General features: G+C 39.5%; 2 protein-coding genes across 4 annotated transcripts in view; both read left to right on the forward strand.

The window, feature by feature from the left end:
- On the forward strand, positions 1-27,539 carry ECI2 (enoyl-CoA delta isomerase 2). Of its 3 annotated transcripts, XM_050970556.1 has the most exons (12): positions 57-140; positions 11,136-11,191; positions 11,681-11,869; positions 15,554-15,716; positions 17,045-17,143; positions 18,830-19,021; positions 19,836-19,905; positions 21,264-21,366; positions 22,927-23,047; positions 25,115-25,204; positions 26,036-26,179; positions 26,992-27,539. In XM_050970556.1, the coding sequence occupies exons 4-12, from the start codon at positions 15,594-15,596 to the stop codon at positions 27,145-27,147; spliced, it is 1,098 nt and encodes a 365-aa protein (XP_050826513.1). In that variant the 5' UTR covers positions 57-140; positions 11,136-11,191; positions 11,681-11,869; positions 15,554-15,593; the 3' UTR covers positions 27,148-27,539. The 3 variants fall into 3 exon arrangements, with proteins under 3 accessions (XP_009089192.1, XP_009089124.1, XP_050826513.1); XM_009090944.4 differs by lacking the exon at positions 11,136-11,191 and having other exon boundaries at positions 1-140; XM_009090876.4 differs by lacking the exons at positions 11,136-11,191; positions 11,681-11,869 and having other exon boundaries at positions 1-140.
- The window catches only part of LYRM4 (LYR motif containing 4), a 615,895-nt gene that overhangs the window by 435,991 nt on the left and 151,927 nt on the right, over positions 1-27,977 (forward strand). The window lies entirely within an intron of this gene.

Genomic DNA, 27,977 nt, shown 5'->3' on the forward strand with positions numbered 1-27,977 from the left:
CGCGGCCATGGAGGCGGCGATCCATGCCCGGGGCGGGGTTTGCCGTCTCTTCCCCTCCCACCTTCATTTCCCCTGGTTATGGCGTCCGCGGCCCTGACCTTTGTCCGGAGGCTGTGTTGGCGGCTGCCCTGCGGGATAAGGTGGGTGCCGATCGCTGCGGGGCTGCCCGGCGGGGCCCCTCACGGGGCGGGCCGGCAGCGGCGGGCCCGCGGGTGTCGGTGCCGGGGCTGTCGGTGTCGGGGGCTGGGCAGCCCCGGCTGCCTCCGGCCGGCGCTCGGCGTGCAGAGCGGTGCTGCCCTGCCCGTGCCGCTGCATGAACCGGGCGGGATGGCCCCGGCGTTGGTGCACCGGGCCGGGCGCCGCTCTCATCTCAGAAACGGGGGAAATCGCTTTCTGCTAAAGTTGGGGGACCTCTCCGCCCGTGCCAACCACCTTTAAGTGTTTGAACACAGCGTGGGAGCGAGAAACCTGTGCTTGATGCCTTCCTGAGGCGAATATTTCACCACCAGAAAAATTGTTGGTTAGGCTGGGGGTGAGGTATCCAAAACCGTACTGAAATGTGTAAAAGAGTGTGTGTGTTTGGGCCTTTTCTTCTTTTCTATATTTTATTTTATCAGTCCCATAGATCATGTAATTATAAATGGTTTGGGTTAGAAGGGACCTTAAAGTTAATCTAATTCCAACTGTCCTGCAGGGGACAGGGACACCTTCCACTGGACCAGGTTACTGAGACCCCCATCCAGCCTGGCCTTGATAAAACCAAGCTTAATTGTGTGTCCAGCTAATTAGGGCTCCTTGCTATGACTGTTCTGGCTTTCCAGATAATCACACAGTATCTTCTACACCTTTATTTATTTCATATTGCCTTTAAGCTGTTTCCAAATAAAGTGTCACTTACAGGAGCGTGCACTGCAGCAGCTGTGCACCTTCAGAGTTAGCTGAAGGTGCACAGCTGCTGTGGAAAGCAGAAGGGATGGCTTAAGTTGCAATTACACTTGGAATTGTGTGATATACATTTTTATTGAAAATGGCTATATTGGAAATTCCACTGGGAAGTTGCTTGTATATGTTGCTTATAAAGTTGCTTGTATATGAATAAGAATCGCAAAGTATGCCAATTCATAGAATTTCCTCTTCCAATCAAAAATAACTTAATGCTCAAGAAAAAGCAAGTTGTGTTAGGTATACTTTGTAAACAAGTTCCTAAATAGAGTAGTGAAGCAGACTTTGTCATACCAGGAGATTTAAAGATGTGTGATACTCTGATTGGTAACACATTCAGATTTGACTGTTATAATGCACAGTTTCATAAATGAAATGCTTTTACTCAGGTATCCAAGTGTGTCTGTTTGGCATGAGCACATCTTAGCCAGAAGACTGTAAGACATTTATGCATTAAATTGTAATATTTGTCACCCAAAGCTTTGTAAGAACTTATTTGAAGTAAGTATATGAACATTCTAAGACAGAGGGAGAAACAAAGAGAATTGTGTGACTTCTACCCTCATTTCAAAAAAAGTATTCTAGGCAAGCTTTCCCAGCTAAATAATATTAATTTAATGTAGCTAAGTTGTTACAATGAAAGTGAGGGAGAGCAGTTCTAAATTGGGAAAACACGTAAAAGACTGGCCTGCTGATCATCATTAGGCTGGTGGAGTCAGATGTATTTGAAATGGCAAGATTCTATATGAGACAGCAGTTCATAAATCGGTCTTAATAATGGGTTTATGTTTTTATTTAATCAGATATAATAAAGAAAAATACTGCAATTTTTCTAATGCTGGAGCACCAGAAAGGTGAGCCTTATTTTCTGTCTTAGCAGCATGCAAGCAGAATTTTATCAAAGACACTGGCATCATTGCTGTGCCAGTGAATTTAGGAAGCAATTTTTGCAGTCTAAACTTGGAAAAAAGACTCATATCCTTGGAACACTGAAAGAGAATGTACAAATATAAAGGTGAAACAAAGGAATTGCTCTTACTTTATTTTGGTTTGTTTGTTTTTCAAAGAGCAAGACGTTCATAATTCTTTCAGACATGGATCTGTGGGTTCCACAGGCTCTTGTGCTGCCCTCTTACAATATATAATATTTCAAGTTGAAATTCATCTCAGGAGGGGGGATGGTGACACAGATGCACATTCAGAAGAGTCTTACTAGGGCTGTATGCATTTGACAGTCTTTGCTCTCAGATCTTTGAGGTTGGGGACCCCACAGCACTACTACTGTGAAGCCATATCTGCACTTAGGGCAGGTCAGACAGACCAGTGGGTGCCACATGCTTGCTGCTGGGAAACCTCCATCTCTGCTGTCCTTGTTTTGGGGGTTTCCTTTGGGCTAGTTGTAGTGCAGTCCCAGCACTGAATGCCTGTCAGTGGCTGGGGAACATCTCCCAGTTTTATGTAGTTTAGAAGGGATCTGACTTGTATGTGCCAGGCACAACCTGGGGGAGTGGAGTTGGCAGCAGTGTAGAGACTTTATCCAAGAGCACTCTCCTGGTCAAACCCAGACAGTAACATAGTCACACCCAAATTTCCTGGTGTGTTCCTTAGTGTTTCAGCAACTTTAAAGGAGGTCAGATCTTGTCAAAGACCAATTTCCCATGAACTGTTCTTTTATTTCTCAGAAAAACCTTTTTCATAGGAGCACTATTAAATGCTGGTCTTTAAGTAAAGTGAATTGAAAGCCAATTAATTTTCTCCTACCCTGTTGACTTCTCCTTGCTTCTGTAGCCTTGTTGGTCATACCCTGGGCCTGGAATACTTCCTGCTCTCAGTAAATCTCCACTACACTAGCTGGTTTTCAGCTTGGGAGGCAGCAGTCTTAAGAGTTCAAGTTCATTTCCATCTGTCTCTTGAGCAGCATTCCAAATCTCTTCTTGGCATCCGCTTATCATCTCATGACAAAACATCTGGATCTTTACAGCCCACCCACGTGGCAGGAGCTCAGGTGTTCCAGCACAATGCACAACAGTCCTTATTCAGTCTCTGCAGCCTTCTTGTACTTCTGCCTGGGAGTTTATTGATCCTGCTCCCTGAATTGCATACTGTTTACTTCTGCCTGGGAGTTTATTGATCCTGCTCCCTGAATTGCATACTGTTTACTTGGTAGTGCAGTTGTTTTTTTCAGGCACCCTTTAATAGGTTTATGGCAAAGCAGGAGATTATAACCCTTCCATCTTTTCCTTTACCTCTCTCTGACTGCAGACTTACAGACCCAAAGAAAAGAGCTATGGCTCTTTTCTGCCTTGCTTCCCACCAAGCCAGTGAGATGTGAAGCCCTGGGTCTTTAGGGCCCAGGGGCTTTGCTTTGCTGTTAAACTGTGCTTTTATAAGGAAGTTGCTCCACTGAGGGCAGAGAAAGAACTGATCTCTTGCAGCTGAGATTATTTCTTGTTTCATCAAATGATTGTGCTCAGGGGCCTCCTTAGAAGCAGTTCAGTATTCCAGGTCATTCCTTGAAAAGGCTTCTTGATTGCTGTAAATGATGTATCACCTGCATCACAGGTTTTTGTTTGCTTCTTTTTAATATGTGAGGAGCACGTAAATACATTTTTCCACTGCTACAGACATGCAATAAAGTTTCCTGGGTTTGAGGAGACTTGTGGATGCCAGCAAACCCAGAGGACATGTAAGCCTTGCCTTGTGGAAAACGTCTTTGAGGCTACTGCCATCCTGGAGGTGACTAGTAAGTCTGGTCCCCTGTTCTGTTCCGTTACTTTTTTCCAGGTTTGGCCATGAAGACCTAATTGACCTCAGAGAGAGTCTGCCTTGTATCCCTGGTGGGAAATGTCTAGTCCTTTCTGTCAATCCTATTCAGATAGTTGTGGTTGGGCATGGACATACAAATTTTAGGAGCTTTGTTCTGATATTCTCATACTGGCTGAGCAAAAAGGGCACTATTTGTGGGAATTCAGCACATCACTCCTGATGTCCAGAGCTACCGAGAAAACCCTTGGGGGGGCTTGGAAGTCTTGGAACGTTGCCAGAAGCACTTGATGGCTTGATTTTGATCCATCTAGAGATGTGCCACCTGTGTATGAGGAAATGAAACCTGTGAGAATTGCTCGGGTGTGAATGGTGAAGGGAAGACATAATTATAGGGTAAATCACAGATTTTGGGGTTTTGGTACAGGGGGGTTGTGGAGATAAGATGGAGGAATCAGGGCGTGTCACAAGGCTCTTCTTTCTTCTTGTCATCCATCTTCTGTGGTGATGTTGTCACTTGTGGGTTGGTCTGTGGTGAAGGTGCATGTGGTGACAAGGGCGATAGGTATTGGGGATGAAGGGTAAATATGATGTACGTAGTTTTTACTATAAAAGACCGCCTCGGGGGTGGTTAGAGTGCCTTTGTCTGCCCTGCTGGTCGGATCCAGGTCGGGCAGAGAAGGAACTTTGTAGATAAGAAATAATAAACAATTCTGAAGACCGAAAAAGCTAGAGTCCAGACTTGTCCTTTCAGGCCCAGCGTGCGAAGAACCATCCTATGCATGTGTGGGAGCAGAGACGGACAGCCGAACCCCATACCTATTGCCTCTTCACCCACTTTCGCCCCACCAGGCCCTATTTCTTTATTGTAGCAGCTTTCCTTTTCTTTCCTACTGTCTGCTGACATCCCTAATCCAATTCCCTTTAAAAGGAGGAAGACTGGATTTTTGCTGTGTTGCTATAAAGTAATTAGTCAGACTATATCCTTAAAAACCCTGTTTGCAAATGCTCCTGAGTCTCCTGGGGGTCTGTACCAAAACCTCTGCTGCTGGCAGTAGAAGTTGCTTTTATGCCTGAAACTTCTCCCCAGATGTGGGTGAGTTGGGTCTTGTTTCCCTCCTGATCTCAGTGAGGTGTAGGCAGCAGATGTCCTGCATCCTCCTGAACATCTGCCTGCTGACTTCCCCACTCACTGGCAGTTGAATGGGAATGCATCCTGCCTCACTGACATGGGAAATGTGTCCACATTCAAGGGTTGTGTCTTAGCCACAAAACACAGACCCTGATCCTACACCAGGAAAGCCCCGTGGAGTATGGTTTTTACTCCTTGATGCTGTCTTACACAGGCTCTTGCATTTTGGTTTCTGACTCTGAAGCTGTGCCTCTTGGTGCTGTATTTCAGGCTGCACTAGTGTGCCTTGCTCAGCTCTTTGCTATTCCCAATCAACCAACATTTTTTTCTGTGACAGATTTCCATGTATCAGCCTCCTTGGCTTGTGCTGGATTCTGTAGTGCTCAGGTACTCTGCTCTGCTTCTCCTGCTCAAGATAACCATGCTTATCTTTGCAAGCTTCCTTTTGGTAGGTCCGGTCTGCAGTTATAGTTGGTGTTTGTGATCTAAGTTACGTGGGTCACAGACCCTTGCCTGGCCACCAGAAAAGCAAGCAGAGCACATAGCCTAGGAAACCTGTGTTTCCCTAAGCTTAGCCTTTTCTGTCTTGGTGCAAGTCAATAGGAAGTTTAGAGAGCTCATCATACTTTTCTTACCTTTCAAGTAGTATTTTTTTTTTTGTTTGTTTGTTTTGTTTGTTTGTTTTATATATTAAAGAAACCACCAACCACCTTCTTTCCTTTCTTGAAACCTTGTGCCATTTGACTTTTGCAGTAAATTTCTGCAAAATACTGGTAAAATCAGCTTTCCCTAACATTTTTAAGATAACTTTCAGAGTCTTTCAGAAAGGTTCTTCATACCACTGATGGATCTTTAATTTCTCTTTTTCTTTAAGGGCCGGGATTCTGAAGTATAGTCACTGGAATAAATGAATCTGCTGTGTTTTGAATATTGGGCTTAACTAGTCAAAGGAATGAACAACAAAAGGAACAACTAAATCTCGTAATGGGAGTCCTTCTCTGCAAATACTCATGTTTATGGCAGGGGTTATTACATCTTGTTTGCTCATGCTGCTTTACCAATACAACTTAAAAGACAAAAGGTAGTGGTGAGATGATTGGATAGTTTTTCAGAACAGTGTCTTAGTAAACTTCTGTCCTTATGTAAGCACACTCCTAAACTGTTTTGAATGGAAATACACACAGCAGTTAAAATCAACAAAATGTAATACAGAGCAGCAAGCTGTATGTAGTTGAGCTGGATTTCACAGTTCATAGCTAGTATCAAGTCAACGTGTCTGGAAATCCTGAGGGTGGATTGTCGTGGAACAGAGCTTTCTGAACAATCCCAGTTCTCTAGGACTCTCTCCATATGTGAGATGCTCCGTCTTTGTGGTTCTCTGGTCTCTCTCCAGTATGACAATGTCTCTGGTACTATGGAACTCAGGACTGGATGGACTAATCTCGGTATGGCCTCAGCAGTGTTGAGTAGAAGAGATTCCATTCCTAATTATGAATAAAAATTATTTCTTGAGGATTAGAAAGATTGTGTTGTATGGATTCTTTGCTGATTCTTTGGCCTTCCAAAAGAGCAGCTACTGTTTTTCTGGTAAGGTGTTCTGATAATATTTTTTCTGGTTTAAGGTTTGGTGTAGAGGTATGTAGCTTATAGAATGGCCAAAAATTCTTGAATAATTTGGTCCTTAGAAGCTAACCATTAAACAGGGTAAATTTTCAATTTCAGACATGCTGTCATTTCATACCATGATACATACGCATACTTGTAAAATTCTTACTGCTTTAAACATGTCAGTATAGTCAGCCTGTTTCTGAAACAAAAGAATCTATTTGGGTTTGTGTTGATTTTCTTAGTTGCCAGTACAATGCCAGATGAAACACACTTTTATTCAGAGGAAGATCTTCCAAGTTATATGGGTTGTCCACCTCTTTCCCAGATCAATAATTCTTCATGATCTCTACAATGATAGCAGAAGCCAGTTTGACTCCGCCAGTGTTGCATACCCACTTAGGACTGGCACAATTCAACACAATCCTCTGACCTCTTTCTTGGGAGCTGCTGCTTTAGGTGCAGCCTTCTAAATGCTATAATTTAAGCTTTTTACACTGTCTTAGTAAGACATGACATGAAGTCTCTTGGTATGTATGTAATTTCCATTTCAGATTATCAGAATTTTGTTGAATGAATTGCCCCAGGTCTTTAAAGACAACCTGTTGGTCTGTTTGATTGTGGGTGCTGGAAATACTGACAAAACCAAGAGCAGTGTGCTACTTTGTGTTTAGACCTAAAGTGTTTAATTCTAAGCTGTCTGAAAGAGATCTAGATTTGGGCAGGATAAGCCACTGGCTTTGTTACTGTTTTGTTCAGTATTCTTTTTGTCCACCCTTATTATGTCTAGGTGTCATGGGTTCAGGAGAGAAAGTAAGCCTCAGACAAATTTTTTTTTTCCTTTCACTGATACAGCTGCACTGTGAGGAGTGTCAGTGGGTGTTCTGATGTGGGTGGAAGCTGCAGGAGCTAGTTGTATCCTTATCAAGAAACCTACCTCTGTTGGCCATAAGCCATTGTTATTAAAGTATACATTTTCTTGCTCTCCATACAGCCAACAAGATTTGTCCCTGCAAGCCAAATCAAAATGGCATTTTCCTTTCTCCATTGATTTTGAGTATTTGTTCATAACTTTTTTGTTAAGTCACCTTGGATAAAATGTGTAAGGAATGTATTTGAGTTTGCTGCTCTTCAAATGCTGCAATAAACTGTGATTCTCAGCAAACATCCCATGTATAAGTATTGCAGCTCCAAGTTTTTTATGCTAATGTTCTTATTTTTAACTTTGAAGTGTGTTTCTGTCTGTAAATCTTCCTGCTTTTAGAGATGTCTTACATGGACTGAGCATATACTGGAGGTTCTCTCATGATTTAGTCATTCATCATGTTCAGTCAACTTAAGTCTGCTGGAAAGAGAATTCTTGTGGAGATTTCAGGAGATGACCCTAGTGTCCCTCCCAGCAGCTGTGATAAGAGCATAAATAAAATAAACCAAAACAAAACTGTGCACAAAGATCAGAGCACTTCATATCTCAGTGAATGGTAATTTAGAGCCTTCATTCTTAGCTATTCTTTATTATTGAAAAAGAAACTATCAAGCACAGCTGAGCCACTTGCACTAAACAACAGTGATTCAGCACTTCAATTTGCCAACAGACACATAATTATCATCTAGTTTTTATATGTCAAAACAGTGTAGGAGTGTAAAATAATAAAAGCTGATAAGGATTTATACACCAAACTTCTGTTTAGAACAACTCTTGAAACATTCTAATGTAAAGGGGAAAATAATTTGGCTTCCATTTCTTTCTGTTTGTTAAAGTAGCGGTAAGTAAATTGTTTATAGAGTATTTGAACTGATGTTCTCTACTAGTATGGTACATTGGAAATATGAAAAATTCTTATTGCCTAATAGCAATAAATTTTAGTTACTCCATGCTGCAGTATAGTAGGGTACTGCCGGGGGTTCTGCTGGTGGAACAGGAAGGGATAGTAGTTTCTTTACATCTTGGGGATTTTTTAGGAAGGCTGGAGTTCTGTCTACTGAGTCATCAACTCCTTCGTGGTGGAGTTAATAAAATTAACTTGCCATGGTTAATAAAATTTGGTGGAGTTAATAAAATTAAATTGCCATGGTTAATAAAATTTGGTATTTCCCCAAGTGAACCAAATGCATTGATTTCTAGAGAATAACTTGGATGCTGATAAGACCCCATGGATGGATCAGGGACTGTGAGCACACATGCAAGAACTCTAAGCAAATGGAACAGCATTGTTACCAGCAACTATTATGCTAATTTATTAAATGCTTTTAACAAATTTGTTCTAACATGCCATGGTCAGATCTGTTGTTATCTCAACCCTTTGTGCCCCACATTGGGCTTCAAAAAGGACTGTTGTGGTTTAACCCCAACTGGAGTACCATGCAGCCAGTCGCTCACCACCTCCCTTCAACTGTTTACTCCACATTTCCCAGTATAAGAGAAGAAACTTGAAAGGACAGACCTAGAAATAAAAGTCTGAAGGAATATACCTTTATCAGTGCTAAAATTGTCAAGCTGAGGTTTCTTTTAACATTGTACACAACTCCTGTTTGTAAGAAAATTTGTCAGTACAACTTAAAGGAAGGGTGCTTTGCAGCTGAAAGTCTAACAGCAGCAGCAGGCATTGTTGATTTGATAGGCACACATGATGATAAAGTAATTCAATAGCAAGAAAAGAAAAAAAAACAATCTGAAAAGAGTATATGGTGAGAAGTGTGTATAGTTAGGTGATATGAATTTCTTTGGGAACAGCCTGTAATTAGATGGCATAAGAAAGAAAGGTTTGCCTTTCTTCTACAGCCAGAAGAAACTACCCAGAATTTATGTGTAGATGTACCATCTATACTTTCCACATCTCTCCTTTATTTTTCCAACAACAAAGGAGCAATGAGTGTTCCAAACATGCCACAGGATGCTCATTTTGCTTTAGCATTTTCAGATTTTTCTTCTTTTTTCCAGCTCAGGTATAGGTAGCTTTTAAGAGGAGAGTAACTGAAGAGATATGGAAGAACTGAGCCCTCTCCACTTTAAGCAATATGGGAAGAGCTTATATATTGCTGTATAAGTGCTTGGGCTATGTAAAAAATTTATGAGTCCTTAATGTTACATTATTATCTGTTTGGTTTCAGTAGATTATAATCAATGGCATGATGAATGATAACTTGGGGAACCTGCAGATTAAAATTTTCTAATAATTTTTATGTTAACAGCATAGACAATAACTTCCTCTTGTCAGCAAAATAAAGTAGAGTACAACCTTAAATTTACTGTGTGCAGAAAATACTGCAAGTGAATATGGAAAATGATAAATATTTTCTTGGTTACCAAGGAAGCGTGGTACTGCTAATGCTTTGCTCATTGTCATGATTATTTGGTAATTAAACTTTCTTTTTTAAAATCTTGTTAGAGATTCTGATATGAAGACTTGATGCAGGGTTGAGAGAAGTTGATGTGGTTGAGAGAAGTTTATGTGTCAGGTCTGACTTGAGTCATTATTTTCAGATGATTCACTCATTTTCTCATGGTTACAGATTAAATACAAGTTTCTATTCCTCTCACACTTCTCATTTCCTAAGAGTTGCTACAATTGCCAGTGGTGACAAGCTTTCCCACCAGCTGTGCTCCTGTGCTCCATGATGTAGCTGAACTAATGATCTGAAGTTGCTACTCCATCTCCAGATCCCTATTCCCCTCCAGGGAGAAAAATCAGGGAAATTTTAAGGGAGGATCAAAGTGAGAGAAGTGCTGCTAAAAGAAGGGGAATGAAGCCTGAAACTGGTTGGAGTGATACTGTCCAGACACCAGCAGGGAAGGACTGCCCCAGTGACCTTGGCAGGGAGCATGTGTAGTTCCTCGCTGTGGATGGATGCATCCCCACAGCAGGACAGAGAGCAAGGAGGTCTGATTTTGTTGCTCTCCTCCTGTGTGACTTCTCAGCGGTCTCTAAGAGCAGCACTTGCTGGTGCTGGGGCAGGTGAAGCTCTTGGGATAGGTTTTAGGCTCCTGAGCCTTGTATAAAAATTGGAGGTCTGACTGGCACCTGCAAATCAGGTGTGGGTTGGGCTGGGAAACGTGTGTCGTCTCTTCTTTGCAGATATTCAGGAGAGGCATGCAGTCAGAAGCTTGTTTTAGGTAAAAACCAAACACTGAGCACCGTGAGGTTTGTGGGAATTGATTGCTTTGTGTCATAACTAAAAAAAACCAAAACAACAAAAACCAACCCATATAACTCTTTAAACAGCACCAGCAAACCAGTATCTCATGTAATTTTCTCTTGAGATGGAAAGAACATGAGCAGAAGTAGTGCCTCTTTGTGATGCTGCAAAACTGTGTGAGGGGAAATGGCAAGGAGTTGTTGCCATGCCCTTCACTTCTGCATGAGGAAAGTGTGGAAAGAGCAAAATGGGAAAAATGACAGCACCTTGAGATTATGGCAAAGAAGGGGTGTTGTACATGTGGTCTGAAGTTTTACACATAATGGACAAAAGGTGTTGCAGGATTCATCCAAGTGACAGTTTAATGTGCTTCTTGCTTCTAACACCACTTCCTGTTCTTTTTCTTGCTTGTCTCCCTAAAGCTACTTAAAATAATGTAAAATGAGTATTTTCTATTTCTGCCAGGAGTTTTAAACCCATGTGTATCTAGCACCACCCGCTGCTTTTAATCCTAATAGGATTTTTAACTGCTTTTCTATGTGCTTTATTTCCCCAGGATCTACTAATGTTTAAAAGAAAACTTGTACTAAATAAATGGAAGATAGATTTCAGGTATATCCATCCCTTTCTTTTGCTGAGTGTCTGATATTTCCTGTGCAAAGAGATCTTTTGACTTCTATTTAATCTTTGAGGGGAGTGCTGTGTTGCTTTAAAAGTTAGAAAGTGAGCAGTCAGTATTTTAGAAAATGTTGGCATTTTTAACTCTTCTAAAGTCCTTATGCAAAGGGCAGAAGTAGGCCGAAGTAAGAGGCCTGCCTTTAACAGTCTTTGCAGTCTTTTTGTGAATAATATAAACAGTGAGAAATTACTTTCAGTGTAATTACAGTCCTAAATTTAAGAGACATTTGAATGTTTGTTGTGATAAGGGACATTTAAGTGAGCAGGTAGAGTGAATAGGATGAATGATGAGCCTCCAAGGTATCCTGAATGACTGAATGGCAGCAAAGAGATGTCTGAACCGAGGGAATAAATACGAAATGGCTGTCAACCTGCATGTTTCAGGTTCAGACAGTGATGCCCAGGATTTATTTCTTTTTTCAGAGTGTACAACTTGCGAAGTCCCCAGTGACTGGTCTTGCAGGAGAGCACAGGCGTTTGTCATGGACTCTGACTGCACTGCCAAGTTGTGACTCATCTTGCTTCTGTCTGTCTGTGGGAGCTGGCTTTTTACCCAGCTGGGGGAGGTTGCCCAGCCCTCACCACTCTTCTGTGGGTGCCTCTACAGCGAAGGTAATTTGTACCAGTGGGGCAGTGGCAGCTAACTAGGCACTTGGTGCAGGGTAATGAACAGGAAACTTTGTGAAGGAAATTATTTCACTTTGTTGCAGTGAGTAGATGAGAAAGAGAAATACAGAGGGGTTTTTGGTTGCCTTTCATAGGCTTCTTTTACTGCTTAGATTAAAGCCTGTGTGTCAGGTTCCAGGCTTTGTGCCTCCTTAAATAGTTTCCACAAAGTCTTGTGTGGCTTCTGAAGTGGGGCATGGATTTGCTCAGTGAGTGACTAGGAAGGACTCAGTGTCACAGCAAGGGAGCAGCAGATGGAGAGAGCAAGCTGTTGCACGCTGTACTGCAGCAGCCTGTCCTGTTCCTCTGTCACTGGGACTGTGGCATGGCACCACTATGCAGTGCCAGAGGTGGCAGTGCTGCTGTGCATGGTGAGAGGTGTCGAGTCATCTCCTCATTATGTGTGATCTATTTGGGATTGAGGGGCTTTCTTACTGCTGTTTGTGTGTGCCTTTGAAGAATGAAGCCCTGCCTGAGATGAATTAATTGTGAAATAAATTAATTTTTCCTTTGTGTTTTCATCCTTTGTTGTTATTTTATAGAGAAATCATAGTAATCAGCTTAGCCTTAGCGTGTTGAGAATTGATGAGCACCTCTGATGTGTAGGAAATGTCTGTAGAGATCAGAATGCAGAAGGAATGGGGTGAACCATCAGTGTCCTGCAGAGAACTGAGCTACAAGCAGCAAGGAAGAATGAAAGATAAAAGGCCTTTTCTTATAAACAGACTTTAATAAACACCTAGGTTGAACAATTTTCTATTACAAATCAGTAGGTAAGGAGGAAGAGAAGAATGAAAGATGAAGTATTTGAAGTGGATAGATAACTATTTTACCCAAACATTTAACTAAGAAGCAAAAAGTGAATATAACCAAACAGCAAAGTTCCTCTGAGCCTAGACTTACTGAAAAATCATTCCACTTTTCCCCAGCCAAACTTTTTTGATTCACCTAATTGTTTTCTTATCATCTTCTAACTTCTCTACTTTGCATCTTTAATAAAGAGTAAGTAACTGTGACCTGCTAAATGCAAAGAAACGCAAACCAACCTTAACCATAAATATGTGTGTTCATACCTTCAGACCAGCTGCTATGGCATCCTCCTCTCCCTAGCTGCTCAACTTTTGTTAATTTATGATCATTATCAAATTGTATATAAAAGAGATTCTTAAAGCCTTTTTTATGATACTGACCATAGCCAGGCTGGAGTGAAATCCAGATTGTCAAACATGGTGTAACCCCAAATCTCCATTGTTAAACATGGGATCTACGTCAGTCACTTCCTAGACTGACAAGAAGATTTGTAGCAGATACACAGATCATCTTGGGGACAGCAGCATTCCAGTAATTCCAAAGATGACCAGCAAAACTGAAGGAAAAGAAAGCCAAACCAAAACTAGCAACTACTCTTCCAGCACTCTCATTTCTTCTTCCTGTTAATGTGGCTTTAAAAACACGTTTGGGAATAAGAACGGAATGTGTCATGTTCTGGGACTCCAGGACAGACTAATGAAAGAGATGCAGTGTTAAAAATCTTGTATCTCTATCCATTTAGGTGCACTTTTTCCTGTTGAAGGTATATTTTTGATGCTGGAAATGGAGTCCACAAGTTGGATAAATAACCTCCTGACTATTTAAGGGATGAACTTGTTAAACTCTGACAGTCTTCTGAACACACCAGCTTGAATATTGGTTACAGTGAGAGTTGTTTACCCTGTGTTTGTCTGGGTACACTGCGATCTTAATAAAAGCTTACAGCTGATCAGCTGAATTTGTTCTTACAGCCTTTTCTGATAGCCTGTTCCATTTTTGTATTGTTCAGATAGGTTTCTTGCTACTGGCATAAGGTTTTGAAGCAAATTTTGAAATCCTTTCACTTTGAAAGAAATTCTGGTATAAGAAAAAATACTCTTTCCATGTCTGTCATTTAAACTTGGTATCTCCAAAATATCAACTTTGATTTTTATTAACAAAGAAGGGCTGAAATAGGACATAAAAACAGTAGGTCTTACAAATATTCTTTCAAAACATCATCTAACTACATAAAATTAAAGAGAAATAAAATTATTGGGGAACAGTTCACATTCTTCACACTTCCTGCCTGAAACTTTTAGGCTTTCAGCCGAAAATAAATTTTCCTTCAGAAATAAGAACAATGAGGACATTTTTGAGGCAGACAGTAGCACATCTTTTAAATTCTCATTAGGTATGTATAAAAAGGCAACATTTCCATGATTTTTAAGTAATTGTCCTGTAACTGAAATATTAACATTCAATTGATTAAGCATTCTGTCAGTCTCTGTTTGAGATACTCATTAATTTTTAAATGAGACTGATTATAAAATCTATCATATAGGATGTTCTAACATGACAGGTGTGTCTATAAGTTAGAATAGGGAAAGTTGGGCCTTTTATCTTTTTTAGTAGAATAGAAAAGAAAGGTTCATACATAAACTGCAGACATTTTAAAAATAGTGACAGCATGCTTTTGCCCTCTTGAAATAAAACAAAATTGTAAGACTTCTTGGCTTTTGAGTCCAAACTTTACTGAAGTAAACCTGCTTTTACGAAGTATTAGAGAATCGTGTTAGGTTTGCTACTTTTGGGGGAGGTTTTGATGCAACTGCCTTTTTCTGGTGGGAAGTTGTTCTCCCAGAATATTTTGACTGCCTTTCTTTTTCTAAAGCTGGTTTACTTACAGTCCTTTTCCAAAGTACATATTGAAATTAGTCTTCACCTGTGCTGCCCTGAAAGGAGAACCAGACTTTCAAATTCAAATGTTTCCAGCTAGAAGCACACACACTTGAAAAGATCACGAAGAGCAGACAGCCTGCATAGTCATCTCAATTAATGGATGTATGAAGCTGCTAATCACAGAACCATTTAGGTTGGAAAGGGCCTTTGAGATCATCAAGTCCATTAACCCAGTACTGCTAAGTCCACCACTTAACCATGTCACCAGATGCCACATAGACACTTCTTTTAAATACCTCCTGGCATGGTGGCTCCACCACTTCCCTGGGCAGCCTCTTCCCATGCCTGACCACCCATCTGGATATTAGGACGATTTTCTTTGCCAATCTAAACTTCCACTGGTGCAACTTGAAGCAGTTCCCGCTCATCCTGTCAGCTGTTACTTGTGAGAAGAGACTGACCCCCACCCAGCTACAGCCTCCTTTCAGGCAGTTGTAGAGAGTGAAAAGGTCCCTCTGAGCATCCTTTCCTCCAGGCTAAAAAACCCCAGCTCCCTCAGTTGCTCCCCACAGGATTTGTGCCCCAGACCCTTCACCAGCTTTGTACCCTTCTTTGGACACATTCCAGCACCAAAATGTCTGTCTTGTAGTGAAGGGCCCAGAACTGAATGCATTATTCAAGGTGCTGAGTACAAGGGAATGAGATTTAAATAATTAATAAAAATTAATAATTTCCAAAGGCTAATTATATCACAGCAAAAGCAAACTTCTAAAGCATTTTTCTTGTGACTTTTAATACCTTTCTTCTTGTTATTTTGATTAGTGTTGTATTTAATGTTTCACATTTACTTTAAACATCTTAAAAAGCAGTGTATTTGTTTCTTCTCTAGTCTTTCACAAAAATCAAGTAATGAGGTTTTTTTTCCACACTTACTCCCAGGCCAGCACAAGCTGTTTGTGTTCCAGCCATTCACCTACACATGACTGCAGCCACCATGCAGGTCAGCCAGAAGGACTTCCAGAAGGCTCAAGAACAGCTGAAGCTTTTGAAGAAGGATCCTGGGAATGAAATTAAGTTGAAACTCTATGCCCTGTTTAAACAGGTAGGCATGACTTGACTTATTTTGTTTGGTAAGGAGCATTTATAACCTGAGGGGATGGGCCTGTAAAATTTATTTGAAATACTGGCTGTATGTACTGTGTGTTAACAGGCTCTTCTTTTTTGTGCTCAAATTGTGTTCCTGAGATGCCAGCCCCTTAATACCTAAATTCTGAGGGAAACCAAACCTGTTTTTTCATGCTTTCAGTAGAGCCTTTATTCAAAGAAATAAAGCAAAATTACATCCATTGTGTGATGCCTTCCATATAGTAATATTGATTCAGCTTTGGAAAATGGCTTATGCCTGAGAAAAAAAAGAGCAGGCTGAATGCTTCCTCATAAAGTTCTTGTATCTACAGTCATCTGGGCCTGTAATATAATGGTGTTGACATTTGAAAGTTCATTTCTGGAGTTTTTTCCTCTTTTTTTTAGTATGGTCATTGTAGGTTTTGTTTGGGGCTTTTTGTTTATTTCTTTTTAATTCAAGGAACTGTTCCTCTACAGTTCAAGTGAAGGTTATTCTTTGCCACAGCATGAAAGGAGACCTTTGCAGAAATAACTTTATGCCCATAGCAGGGCTTGTATTGCTATTTTGTGAAGTATTTGTGGATCAGGATTGACTGCAGGGTCAGTACAGGCTGTGGTTTATGTTGAGGAAGGCAATCAGGAAGTCATTTTAAAAACCTTAAAGACAGCTGATGTTCCAGGTAACTTTATTGATTAATAATAGTGAGCTCATAAATGTTTCTGTTTTTTCCTTCCCTTCCTTCCCTTCCTTCTTCCCTTCCTTCTTCCCTTTCCTCCCTTCCCTCTCTCTCTTTTTCCTGCCTCACACTTGAAATATTTCTTTCCAATAGTTTATATTTCTTCAGGAAAAGTGATCATAGAATACTTCAGGATAGCTCAGACTCTTGCAGTTCAGTTGATCCAATGCCCTTGCTCATAGCAGGGCAAACTTTGAAGTAAGATCCAAATTAATAGTTCCTGTTCAAAGGTCTCTTTACACAGGTAACAAGTCTTCAACATTCTTTATAAGTATAAAATTTTCACAGTTTTTGCAGCAGGAGAACTTAAGATGCATGGGGGTTTTGAAAAGCAGTCTCTCACATTGGCTAGGTGCTTGTAGAACCCCACTACAATATTAGAAATAGCAAACACTGAAAAACCTCACAGTGTGTGAATTGTCAGAAAATTGTCCAACCAGTATTCCTTCTCTCTCAGAGTTGAATTCTGTATCCTGATCAGATAAGTATTCAGAACAGTCATATTTTCTACCAAATCATCTGAACTTTAATCAAAGGTTTAAATAAGTCTATTTCTCTCTATTTTCAGGCTACTGAAGGTCCCTGCAATGCTCCAAAACCAGGTATGCTGGACTTTGTCAAGAAAGCCAAATGGGATGCATGGAACTCTCTTGGCAATTTGTCTCAGGTGACAAAACCCATAATTTCACTTAGATACTTTGTAGATTACTCTACCTTGAAGTGCCTGGTCTTTAAGTGAGTGGCTGATGAGTAAAAATATTACATGCTAGTTGAGCATCTCTGCTTCAGCTATCAAAATGTTTCCTGCTGTATTCCTCTGTCACTTCACTGCTTCACTGTTTGGAGATTTTCTTTTTAGTGTGTAAGCCTAGTTCTACATTATTATTGCCAGTTTGTATCTGTGTAAGAGATCTTAGGTGGTGACTTCCAATCAGAATAGTGGTTTTTGCATTATGGTGCATTCTTCTCTGCTCTTTAAGAAAGATGGATTGAGCTTCTCGGTTCTTACAACAAAACACAAATCTCTGAATTCAGCATATTCATAACTTTGCCATTTTAAAAAGTCAGTCTCTTATGCTGTTGACTAAAAGACTAGAAAAAAATTGGTATATTGAGAGCCTCTATTCATTCTTTCTTTCTCAATATATCTTGATATTTTTAGTAAATTTCATAACCTTTAGAGAAGTCAAGTGAAGCAAGCAGGGAGAATAAAGATGCAGAGATAGATAAGCATTCCTTTTTCTTGCAGGCTTTAGTAAGTCTGACTGCATAGAGAGCTCATGGTTTCCTCAGCTGCTATTAAATGAAGGAAACAAGCTTTTCAAATCATCTGTGTCAGTGCTGCATTAGGCCTGCTGCTCAGTGGTAGTTCCTGAGCTCAGTCAAAAGGATTCTTTAATATAGGGGAGGGGTTTTGTATTTTTCTTTTTTTTTTTAGAAAAAGAAAATATGGTTGCATAATCTCATGAATATAAGATACTGTTCTGCTTTGGGTTTTTTGGGGTGCATTTTGATCTTTGTTTAGTTTGGGGTTTTAGGGTTACTTTTGAGATGGCTCTGCAGCTTTTAGGAGTAGTCAAGAAATACTTAAGGAAAAGAATTTGCTCCTCAAGTTAGAGTGGATAGACAATTTCATGTGCTGCTCATTATGGATTATAGAACTGTTCAAAATATGTTATCCTTTCAAGCCAATAAGTTTTAACAACCAAGTACTTAAAATTCTAAATTACTGCTTACTTTAGAAATAGGGAGACAGGATTCTTTAGGCTTCTGTGTGTCATGTTAGTGCTAAATGAAAACTATTGTCTTCAAGCAGTTTTAAAAGGCCGTAATATCCATTTCAGTGATCTTATTTTCAGCAACACATATTCTAAAATAAAAACTTGTTGGAGAAATGTCTGACTGGAAAGCAGAAACAAAGGATCCATAGAAATGTGTAAATGCTGGGAATATGACAAAGGTCTCTTTGGTAATCTTAATCCTGGATGGAGCACTCTTCCTGCAAAATAAATGTCATCATCCCAGCATCTATGCATTCTCATTTTGTGAATCTATTGCTACTGCCTTTAAGGTGACTTAAAGCATGTTCTGCAGTGGTCAGATACAATGTTCCCTTCCTCTGCCCCAACTGGATTATGTTATAATGGAGATTTTCATTTTCTTTTGTCCTGAAGCAGCAGCCACCTCTCCCTCCACCCAGGTACCCATTTTATTAGTATTGTAACTGATTTCAATTGTCCCTTTTCATAATCTTGTGTGTGTTATTTTCTTCTTACTTTTTAAAGTATTTTTTTCTTTTTTTCTCCTTTTTTTTTTCCTACCTTATTTTTAAATTTCTTTTCTTTTGTTGCAGGATGATGCCAGGCAGAAATATGCTGAACTTGTCTCAAGTCTGGTCTCTGCAGAATCTACTCGCCAGAAGAAAGAGGCTTCTCCAGAAGAGGGCAGACACGATGGCTATGAAACATTAATTGTTACTACCAAAAACAATATCACAAAAATAATGTTTAACCGACCTGATAGGAAAAATGCCATCAACCATCAGGTAGAAAAATGAACTTGTGAGAATTGATGATTTTGTCCTTTCTGAAGGAGCTACTTTAATCTTTAAAGGGTCCTTACTACAGGTTCAACAGAGCTGACTGAAGCATGGTGGTCTGACCTTTGTGAGGGATCCAACAACAACCTAAGGAATAAATATCCAGTACAAAATGAAATCATTCAGCTAAAATTTTACAGATTAGGCTTTTCTGTGTCTCTTGATTTCTTTCAAACTTAATATACAATTATGGTCTAGAGTAAATTAAAATAGCAAACTGCAGGAAGCCTGGCCTGTGTTTTGGATGCAAGATTTGACTGCCATGTTAAGTATAACAAAGCATTTGTGGAGCCTTTGACTCAGTACTGCTGTGCATAGGTGTAGGTGATCTTCTGTTTCCCACAGTTATCTTCATTAGTACGTCCATCCTGTTGGAAGCATCACAATCATCCTGGCTCACAACTGCAGAAATACAAAAGCAGGGTCTTCACCCCACTGCTGCTGATTCTTTAGTATGCTTTTTTGTCCACTTAAACTGCTGTATTGAAATTAGCTCTTTCACGTCAGTTCTTGTTTTTCCAAAGGACTTTATTTTGTCCTTTAGATTTGCACCAGAAGTTTTCAGTATTGCAAGCGTGTGTCTTTGTGGTCTGAAGTACTTCACATGTAATACCAAACTTTCTGTGCATGACAAATTTTTCAGTAGTTAAAAGGATCATAGCTAGTCCATCTCTTGAGCTCCTTGTTGTCAGTTTCAATCTCATTTGTATGTTCTTTTGCAACATCACATTTGTATTTTGTTGATTTTCCTTTTATGCAGATGTACAGAGAAATTATCAAAGCACTTGAAGAAGCTGGAAAAAATGATTCCACCATAGCAGTTATTACTGGTATGTTTTACATTAGACCAAGGTATAGTACTGACATGAAATACCTACCTGTGTTTAGACCAAGGTAAAATTAAATGAGGAAATCCTTTCCTCTGTTAACAACCAAAGGTTTTCCAAAGTGTTTTGGCAAATTTTCTTTAGGCTGGTGTTTTAAATTCTCAAGCAAACTTGTTGTTACATCAAAACATCTTTCTCACCTGAGAAGATGGAAGTGGAATACTCCTAAAGGCTTTATTACTTTTGAATTGCTGCCTGTCTGGCCCATCCTCATTGCAGAAAAGTGTCTTTTTAGGAAATTAGCCAAAACTTGAGTTTTGGCTGGTAGCTAAGTGGTGTTAATTCAAAGTGAATTTGGGCTTGATCCTGTTTACTCTGAGGTTATTGCTTGCAAATTCTTCTCCACGGTCTGCTTTACCAATACCTGGTTCCCATTCCAGGATGCTGGATTTCCTTTCTGTAGCAATGACTGTGCAGCACAGCCCTTACAAGATAAGTAAGGCAATTCACACAGCTGAAGCTGGAAAGTCTAACACATTATATAGCTGTGAGTCAACAGCAAACACCTCTGCAAAACCTTGCTGTTCCTTTTCACACAGTGAATAAGAGCACTGCAGTGTAAAGTAGGTCCCATCCTGTGAATGTCCTCATGGAACATAGGGTGATTTAGGCAATTGAGTCATGCAGTAGTCAGCTTTTAAAAGCTTCTTGCTTTTTTGCTGGTGCCTCAAATTGACTTATTCATTGAATACCAGGTTATCTGTTTCTTACTGAAGAATTCATCTTCCACTATAGTGATATTAATGCAGTGCTGTCAGTCTTGTCCTTATACTGCTGTGCCTTTTTCTAAATAGATCATAAAAATGTGAAAATCTACCATATATTAAATAGGTTATTCTGTCCCCTTTTGATTTCTTCATCAGGTTGAAGGTGGGTGAAGGGAGATGCATCAACTTACATTTCCATTGTCCTATTTAAAAAACAGTTTATTGCATCTAATTGTTTGAATGGTTGCAAATTGACAGAAAACATCTCTAAGGAAGTGTGCAGGGAAAGAAATAAAATATTTTTCAATCTGACAGTTACAGTAAAAAAAATTAATTTTCCCCATCAAATTTTTCATAGCTAGCATTCTTTGGCTTTTACTGATTGTTGTTTTCAACAAATTGACAGTCAAAACATATGTTTAAACCCTAGATGTCCTTTAAGATATTGTGTGTATTTTGAGAAAATCACTCTAATTACTCAATGTTATTAGACACTCAGGATGAAATTCTTTTGTAAATGAGATAAATGAAAGCTTCTCTTCTCTTTCCTACTCAGAAACCATTGGTGCATTTACTCCTATGTGTTCTCTGCAGGAAATGGAGACTACTACAGTAGTGGAAATGATCTGAATAATTTTGCTAATGTCCAGCCTGGTGAAATGGAGAAGATGGCAAAAGATGGAGCAGTATTACTCAAGTAGAACATCTTAGTTTCATATGTACATAAGTTACTCTAACGGGAAAAATGTAGTTTGCAGGCATTGTCAGCAAACAGCAGCAAAGACCCAGATTCATCTATTTAGGTCACTGTGTCTAAGGGCTCACCACGTGCATAAACACAAAGATCCTGTGGGAGGAAGTGGTATTAATTGTATGAAATAAATAGATTAATATTAGAAGTCTTTTAAAGTGCAGTGATGCTAAAGACTTGATTTCCTTGTTTAGTCCCCAAAGTACATATAGGTATAATGACAAAAAATTGTTTCAACTGTATATGAAAAAATTTTGGGTTTTTTTTGTAGCAGTGTCTACACTAGCAGAAAATGCCAAAATACATTCTCTGGCAGATTTCTTTGAACAGAGACAGGTGTAATGAGCTTGTTCAAAATTAGCCAGTAATTCTGGGATCTTGGCTCTGCCTTTAAGTTTTAATTTACCTGTTAAATGAATTTATTTTCTAAGGCCAAGTAGATCAGGGATATCATCTCACATAAGGGTCTGCTTCTTTTTTCCCTTACTTAAGCACATTCTTTCTTCTCTTTTACTTCTGTATGTGATAATTGTATCTGAGAGATGCTTGCAAATTGGATTGTTTCCTTAGGCACTTGAAATTGGTGAAAAAGCTAAAATACACAGAAAATCAGCAGTTTTGGTTTTTGTTTTAAAGATGAACTGCAAGTAAAGTACTCAGTTTTGCAGCTTTTACTTAGGTGAGCTGTTTGTGGATCACAGTTGCCCCTCAAAGTGATAATGATGGAGTGTGAGCCTGTTGTGAAGATGTTACTTAGTGGTATTTGGCGAGTGTTCCAGCCTGCAGTGTTTTGCAGGGTGTTCAGCACAATGCAGGGTCTTGTGTTCTTTATGGTCTTTAGCCTTGCTCTTGTGAGAAGCCTGTGTTTGTTGGGCTGTTACTATTACACAGGCACAGTGCTTCACTACAACCAATGCACAGAGATGCCAGAGAAATGGAGTTCTTACAACTCTTTTGGAAAATGTTTTATTTTGAGGATGTATTTTGCACCTCTTGGATGGAGAAGCAGCTGTCAGATGAAACAAAATGCTGTTTCTCAAACGTGTGCAGAAGAGCTCTAGGGAATTCTCTGTTGAGGTAGCATCACAGTGTTGGTGCTGTTGGGGCTTCTCTACAGAACAGAGTCTGTGAAGGGAATTGCGGTCCCATGGGTGGAGTTGGGATGGATGCGTAGGCAGAGGGCTCTTGTCAGTGTGCTGTATTCAGCAACTGTAGCTGAAGAGGAAAACACTCCTATAATTTGATCACAGGAACTAGAAAAGCTCTGCTGGCATGTACATGTTTGATTCTTAGTTGCTAAGGAAATGCAGCTGTTTCAAATAGTTCTTATTTTGTCAGAATTAATTTCTGAAAGGCTCAAAACCCATACATTACATATTTCTGTCTAGCTCATGGGTTTTGTTATGCAGTGTCTAATTATGTGTTTTGCAATTTGTTTATATTGGATGAAAAACACTTGAGGTATGTCTCTTACATCTTGCATCTTCTGTTTTCCCTTCTCTCTAGAGACTTTGTGGGTCATTTTATCGATTTTCCTAAACCACTGATTGCAGTGGTAAATGGCCCAGCTATTGGAATCTGTGTAACAATTCTTGGTTTGTGTGACCTTGTCTATGCTTCTGACAGGGTAAGTACATTGCATGGCCTATCCCAAGACAGTCCTAAAGGCTCTTTCTGTATTAAATACTATTTGATTTGGGGTAATCTGAAAGAAAAGAACACTTCAGAAAAGTCTAAAGGCTTTGTATATCACATCAAGGAACACCTACCTATATTGATAACCAGCACAGGGGTGCATCAACCAGTGGTTAACATGCATGGAATTTCCCATGCTGTAGTTGTGCTTATCAAGTTACTGACTCCAGCTTAGAGACTCTTTTCTAAGTGCCCCTCTTCTAAGCTGGTGTGAAATGATGTTTGTAAGGCCCCTTTTAGGTTTGATAGGGGGAGCAAAAGTTTATTGTGGAATGGAAGTTCAGTGACTGGCTGAAGTAATTAATTACAGATCACTGTGTCACTCCTAACATATGCTTGTGTAATGTGCATGATTTAGTCAGTCAATTATGGCCTGTAGATCTCTTTTTTTACTAGAAAAATGTTGGCTTCTCCCTCTTTCACCACTCTCATATGTTCTTTTTTTGCTACAGGGTGAACCTATTTTTCCTTGTTTCTCAGTTTAAAGAACAGTCTATATTCATCCTCCCTTAGAATAACCTTAGCCATCAGTGTCCTTAACCTATTAGATGTATCTCAGGTTTACCTTCTGAGTCTTTTCCTTTTTTTGAGCTGAACAGCTGCCATTTGTTCAGCTATTCCTCACGTGGCCTGCAGTCCCATTCCTCAGGACTCCTTCCAACTGCTCTGAGTCTGTTTAAGTATAGTGGTACAAGCTGGACACATCAGTCCAACTTGTGTCTTACTGACATGAAATGGAGCAGAAGAACTTCTCTGCATTCTGCAGGCTGTATTTCTGATTTGACATCCCACTGTGTTTTTTGATTTACTTACTTGTGAGCTGATCTAACACCTGGATCCCTTGCTGCTAGGTTGCCAGTAAAACAGTTTTCCCTATTGTGTATCATATGCTACATACCAAGGTATTCCCGACAAACTTTAACTTGTCCAGCAGTAGTATCTTCTTACTCATACTCTCAATTTTATCAACACTATTTGGAAGTCTAGTCACTTGCCCTCAGCATATTATCTCCTTATAGCCATGAGTTAGTATAGATTTAGTTGAAGTTTAATCCAAATACACATGAAATGTCTTGTCCTATTAACATTATCCTTCTTTCTTGAATAACTTGAAATTAATACTTGAACTTACTTTTACTTTGTATGTATAATCATTGATAAATGCATCTAATTTTTGCCTTGTGGCTTTTTTCTAAATCTCTGACATAGTTTTCACTTTCTATATATTTGTGTTTAAAGTCCATGGCAAGCTCATTATTTAGAGTCTGCTAGTACCTTCCTACCAGCACTGGGACAGCTTTTGCTTGAACCCTTGGTAACAGTTCTTGTAGGATTTCTGTAGGATCTAACCTAGCCTTTCACTTAGATTATCCTTCATGACAATTTTCCTATTACCTTCAAGTTTATTGAAGCCTTCTCAAAGCTGATTGTTCTCTGTTCTAACAGATTGTTCACTGTTCAGTTCTAATGTGCAATTATGGTATTATTTTGTAAGACTCCTTGCTGCATTTCTGGCACAGGCTCTTTTTAGATTTGCTTAACATTTGGTGGAAAAAGATTCAGTGACTTGAATTTTTCAGGAGAAGAATAAACTTGGTGTGCCTTCAGAAAGGCAAAAATGCTTTTTGCCTCCTAAGTTATTTGGAATATGTATTTAATAATATATTTAAGGCAAATGTGCATGAACATCCTTTCTGTAAAGATTTTGCACCTACACATTAGTTTCTCTAAGTGCTGTATTCAATTAATGTAGCTTCATCAACAGGGTTTTTGGATGTGGAAATGGAGTTACACAAAGTTGGCTCTGGGGTGCATTGAGAGGATGAAGCAATGTTACCAGATGGTATTTGAAGGCTTTTGTGGCAATAGTTCAGATGTGTTTGGTGAACTCTGTCTCAGTAGAAGATTTAAAATGAAAATGAAGTCCTAGTATTTAAATTCCATGCTTTGATCTAAGGTTTCCTTTATTTTCTTCTCTTTTTTTTTTTTTTTTTTCCAGGCTACATTTCACAGCCCATTTAGTCAACTTGGGCAGAGCCCAGAAGGGTGTTCCTCTTACCTGTTTCCAAAAATTATGGGCTTAGCCAAGGTAAGAATGTCTGCACAGCCTGTGTTATCATCTGACCTTTGTGTGTTGGTATCCTCTGACCATGACAGCAAGTGTGGTCTTCTGTCCATACTCGTAATTTCTCTGTCTATTCTGGAAATATGGAAACTAATTTATAGTACAAAGAAAAAAAAAAGAAAAAAGAATGAAAAATGAAGGGACAACAAAACCAATTTTTTTTAAACAGCATAAATCCTTTTTACTTCTTTTGATATCCCTCAGAAAAAAATCTGGGTAGTTTTAAATACTTATCTTATATTTAATGCATTAATAGAATGTATTTTTTTGAGCAGGGTTTAAATCTATAAAGAGCAGAGCAAGTGCTTCATTGACATCCAAGTACCAAGAGTAGTCTGTTCAGTGAGATACAGCCTGCCAGTACATGTTCTAGAAATCTTGGAGTCACTGCAAAAGTGAACAAACACATTTATGATGAGGTAATTCCAGATTGCAACCTTGGAGCTCTGCTCAAAAAGATATGTACAGTCCTAATGAACAGTAGAAGCTGTAGGCCAGTCCCTAGTGATGAAGCCCAGGGGTTGAGTCTGAGTGTGAAACTTGCTGAACCTCTTCCTTATGGCCTGCATGATGGGACTGAGTAAGGCCTGCTCGAGCAGGGCCTTTGAAGTAGACAGTATCTGGAGGATCCTTAGTAATTACAACAATAATTATCATCTATTCTGTGTTCTTTTCAGAGGGCAGATATTAGCCAGCAAGAGAGTAAAATGAATGTGATGTAGAAGCATGCAGCTTTCCTGTCAGATAACTCAAGTCTTGTGTCTTGTTGAATCACACTTTATTTTTTTTATATAGGCAAGTGAGATGTTGCTTTTCAATAAAAAGCTGACTGCAGCAGAAGCCTGTGCCCAGGGACTTGTGACTGAAGTCTTCCCTGACAGCAGTTTTCAGAAGGAAGTTTGGGCAAGATTAGAAGCTTATGCAAGCCTCCCCAAAAATGTCAGTATTTTTAATTTTTGTCCACCTTGTAAGCCTATAGCATTCCCAATCCTGCCAAACCTCTCCTGTCACTTGGTTTCACTTCATCCTTAATCGAAATAATGAGGCTCAATATATTTTCCTTCAAGCACAGATCTGTCCCTCTGCTGCTGGGAATCAGATCCTTCTCTTCTACTCTGTCTGCATCTTAAGACAGTGCACTGTCCACAGAGATGAAGTGGCTGAAAAGCTTTACAAATTAACTGATTAATTCACCTGTGCAGTGCCTCTGTCAGTGCCTTAGGTGGCTTCTTTTAGGTTTTTATTTTGGCAATATTTTATATTTAAGAATCTTACCACTGGTTCTGCAATATTATTATAGTGTGTGCCCTCCGGGTACTCAAGATGACACTGAGTGGCTTTAATTTTTACTGAACTCAGTGTTCCTGCTCCCTAGTTTAGGATTTGCAAGACTACTGAAGTCATGGTGGCCTTGTGTTTCCTTGGACAGAGGAGACAGCTGTGCCAGCTGCTGGTAATGTGAGTGGCATTTGACACTGCAGACAGTTCAATGGGTTTTGTTTCTTTTGCCCCGTCTACTCTGACTCATGAGCACTTATGAGCAAGCTGCTGGTTTGCTTCCTGTGAGCCTTCTCCACCTTATTAGCAGTAAATACTTCCAGCAAAAAGGTTGACTAAAAGCTAAGAGATCTGATGTTAATGAATTTAGGATTAGGGTTAGGATTCCAGTGTGGGTTTTGTATTATTTCCTGAAGCATTAAAGTATAGAAAAGAATACTTACCTTCCTCATGTTCCTCTCTTTCTCCTCCAGTCCTTGGCAGTGTCCAAGCAGCTGTTACGAAGTATGGAAAAGGAGAAGCTCCATGCAGTCAACAGCAGAGAGTGTGAAGTGCTGACAGAGAGGTGGTTGTCTGATGAATGTGTGAATGCTATTGTCAGCTTCTTCCAGAAGAAATCAAAACTCTGACCTTCGCCAGTAGAATAATTCACCATCGGCAGTGGCCTAATCTGCCCTCATCATGAATAAACTTCCTCTTCAAATAGTAATTCTTACCCCTTTTCATGGGGTATATCTCTTCTGAGTACTAGGTCAGACCTGGTTCCCAAAATTAATACACTGTTATGTGCCTTGGATCCATTATGGATGTTTAGGTTGAGGAAAAAGGTTCGTTATTCTGTAGGCATCAGTGATGTTTCTGAATAATACTAAAGCAGGTTGTCTTCTAAAGGAAGCAAGAGATTCTATAGCACTCTGTTTTGATAGCTCTTCAATAAATATCTTATAAATGATTCTTTTTATTTGTCTGGGGAAAGGAAATACTGTATTAATGAAAAAAATAAATAGAAATATTTAATTACTGTTGTGGTGAGTCTTATTTTTTCTGTGAAACATCCTGAGTGAGAGGGCAAATAGTTCCTGGGAGCCCTGTTAATATAATAATCTTACAAAAAAGCATTCACATTCAACTCAAAAGCTGTTTGTTTTGAGCTTTGTGGGTCTAATCCCCAAAGTATTTTTCCATTAATTGTTTCATATGACTCCTTTTCTGTGGGAAAGTGTGATGTGTTCACTTTCCTCATGGGTTATCACAGCCCGTGATAACCTGTTGATGGATGGAACAGCAGAAACTGGGATGCCTTGATCAGTAGATGCCAGCATACCTCTTACAGCACTGGGAGATAAATCACTGCTCTCTGTGAGTAATAAGAATAAATCAACATTACTTTTAGGGAATGGAACTCCTGTGTGGTTTTGGTTAACTTTTGGAAAAGTTAAACCAGTGTCTCAGATCACTT

Source organism: Serinus canaria, chromosome 2 (assembly GCF_022539315.1).
Source record: "Serinus canaria isolate serCan28SL12 chromosome 2, serCan2020, whole genome shotgun sequence".
Lineage (NCBI taxonomy): Eukaryota > Metazoa > Chordata > Aves > Passeriformes > Fringillidae > Serinus > Serinus canaria.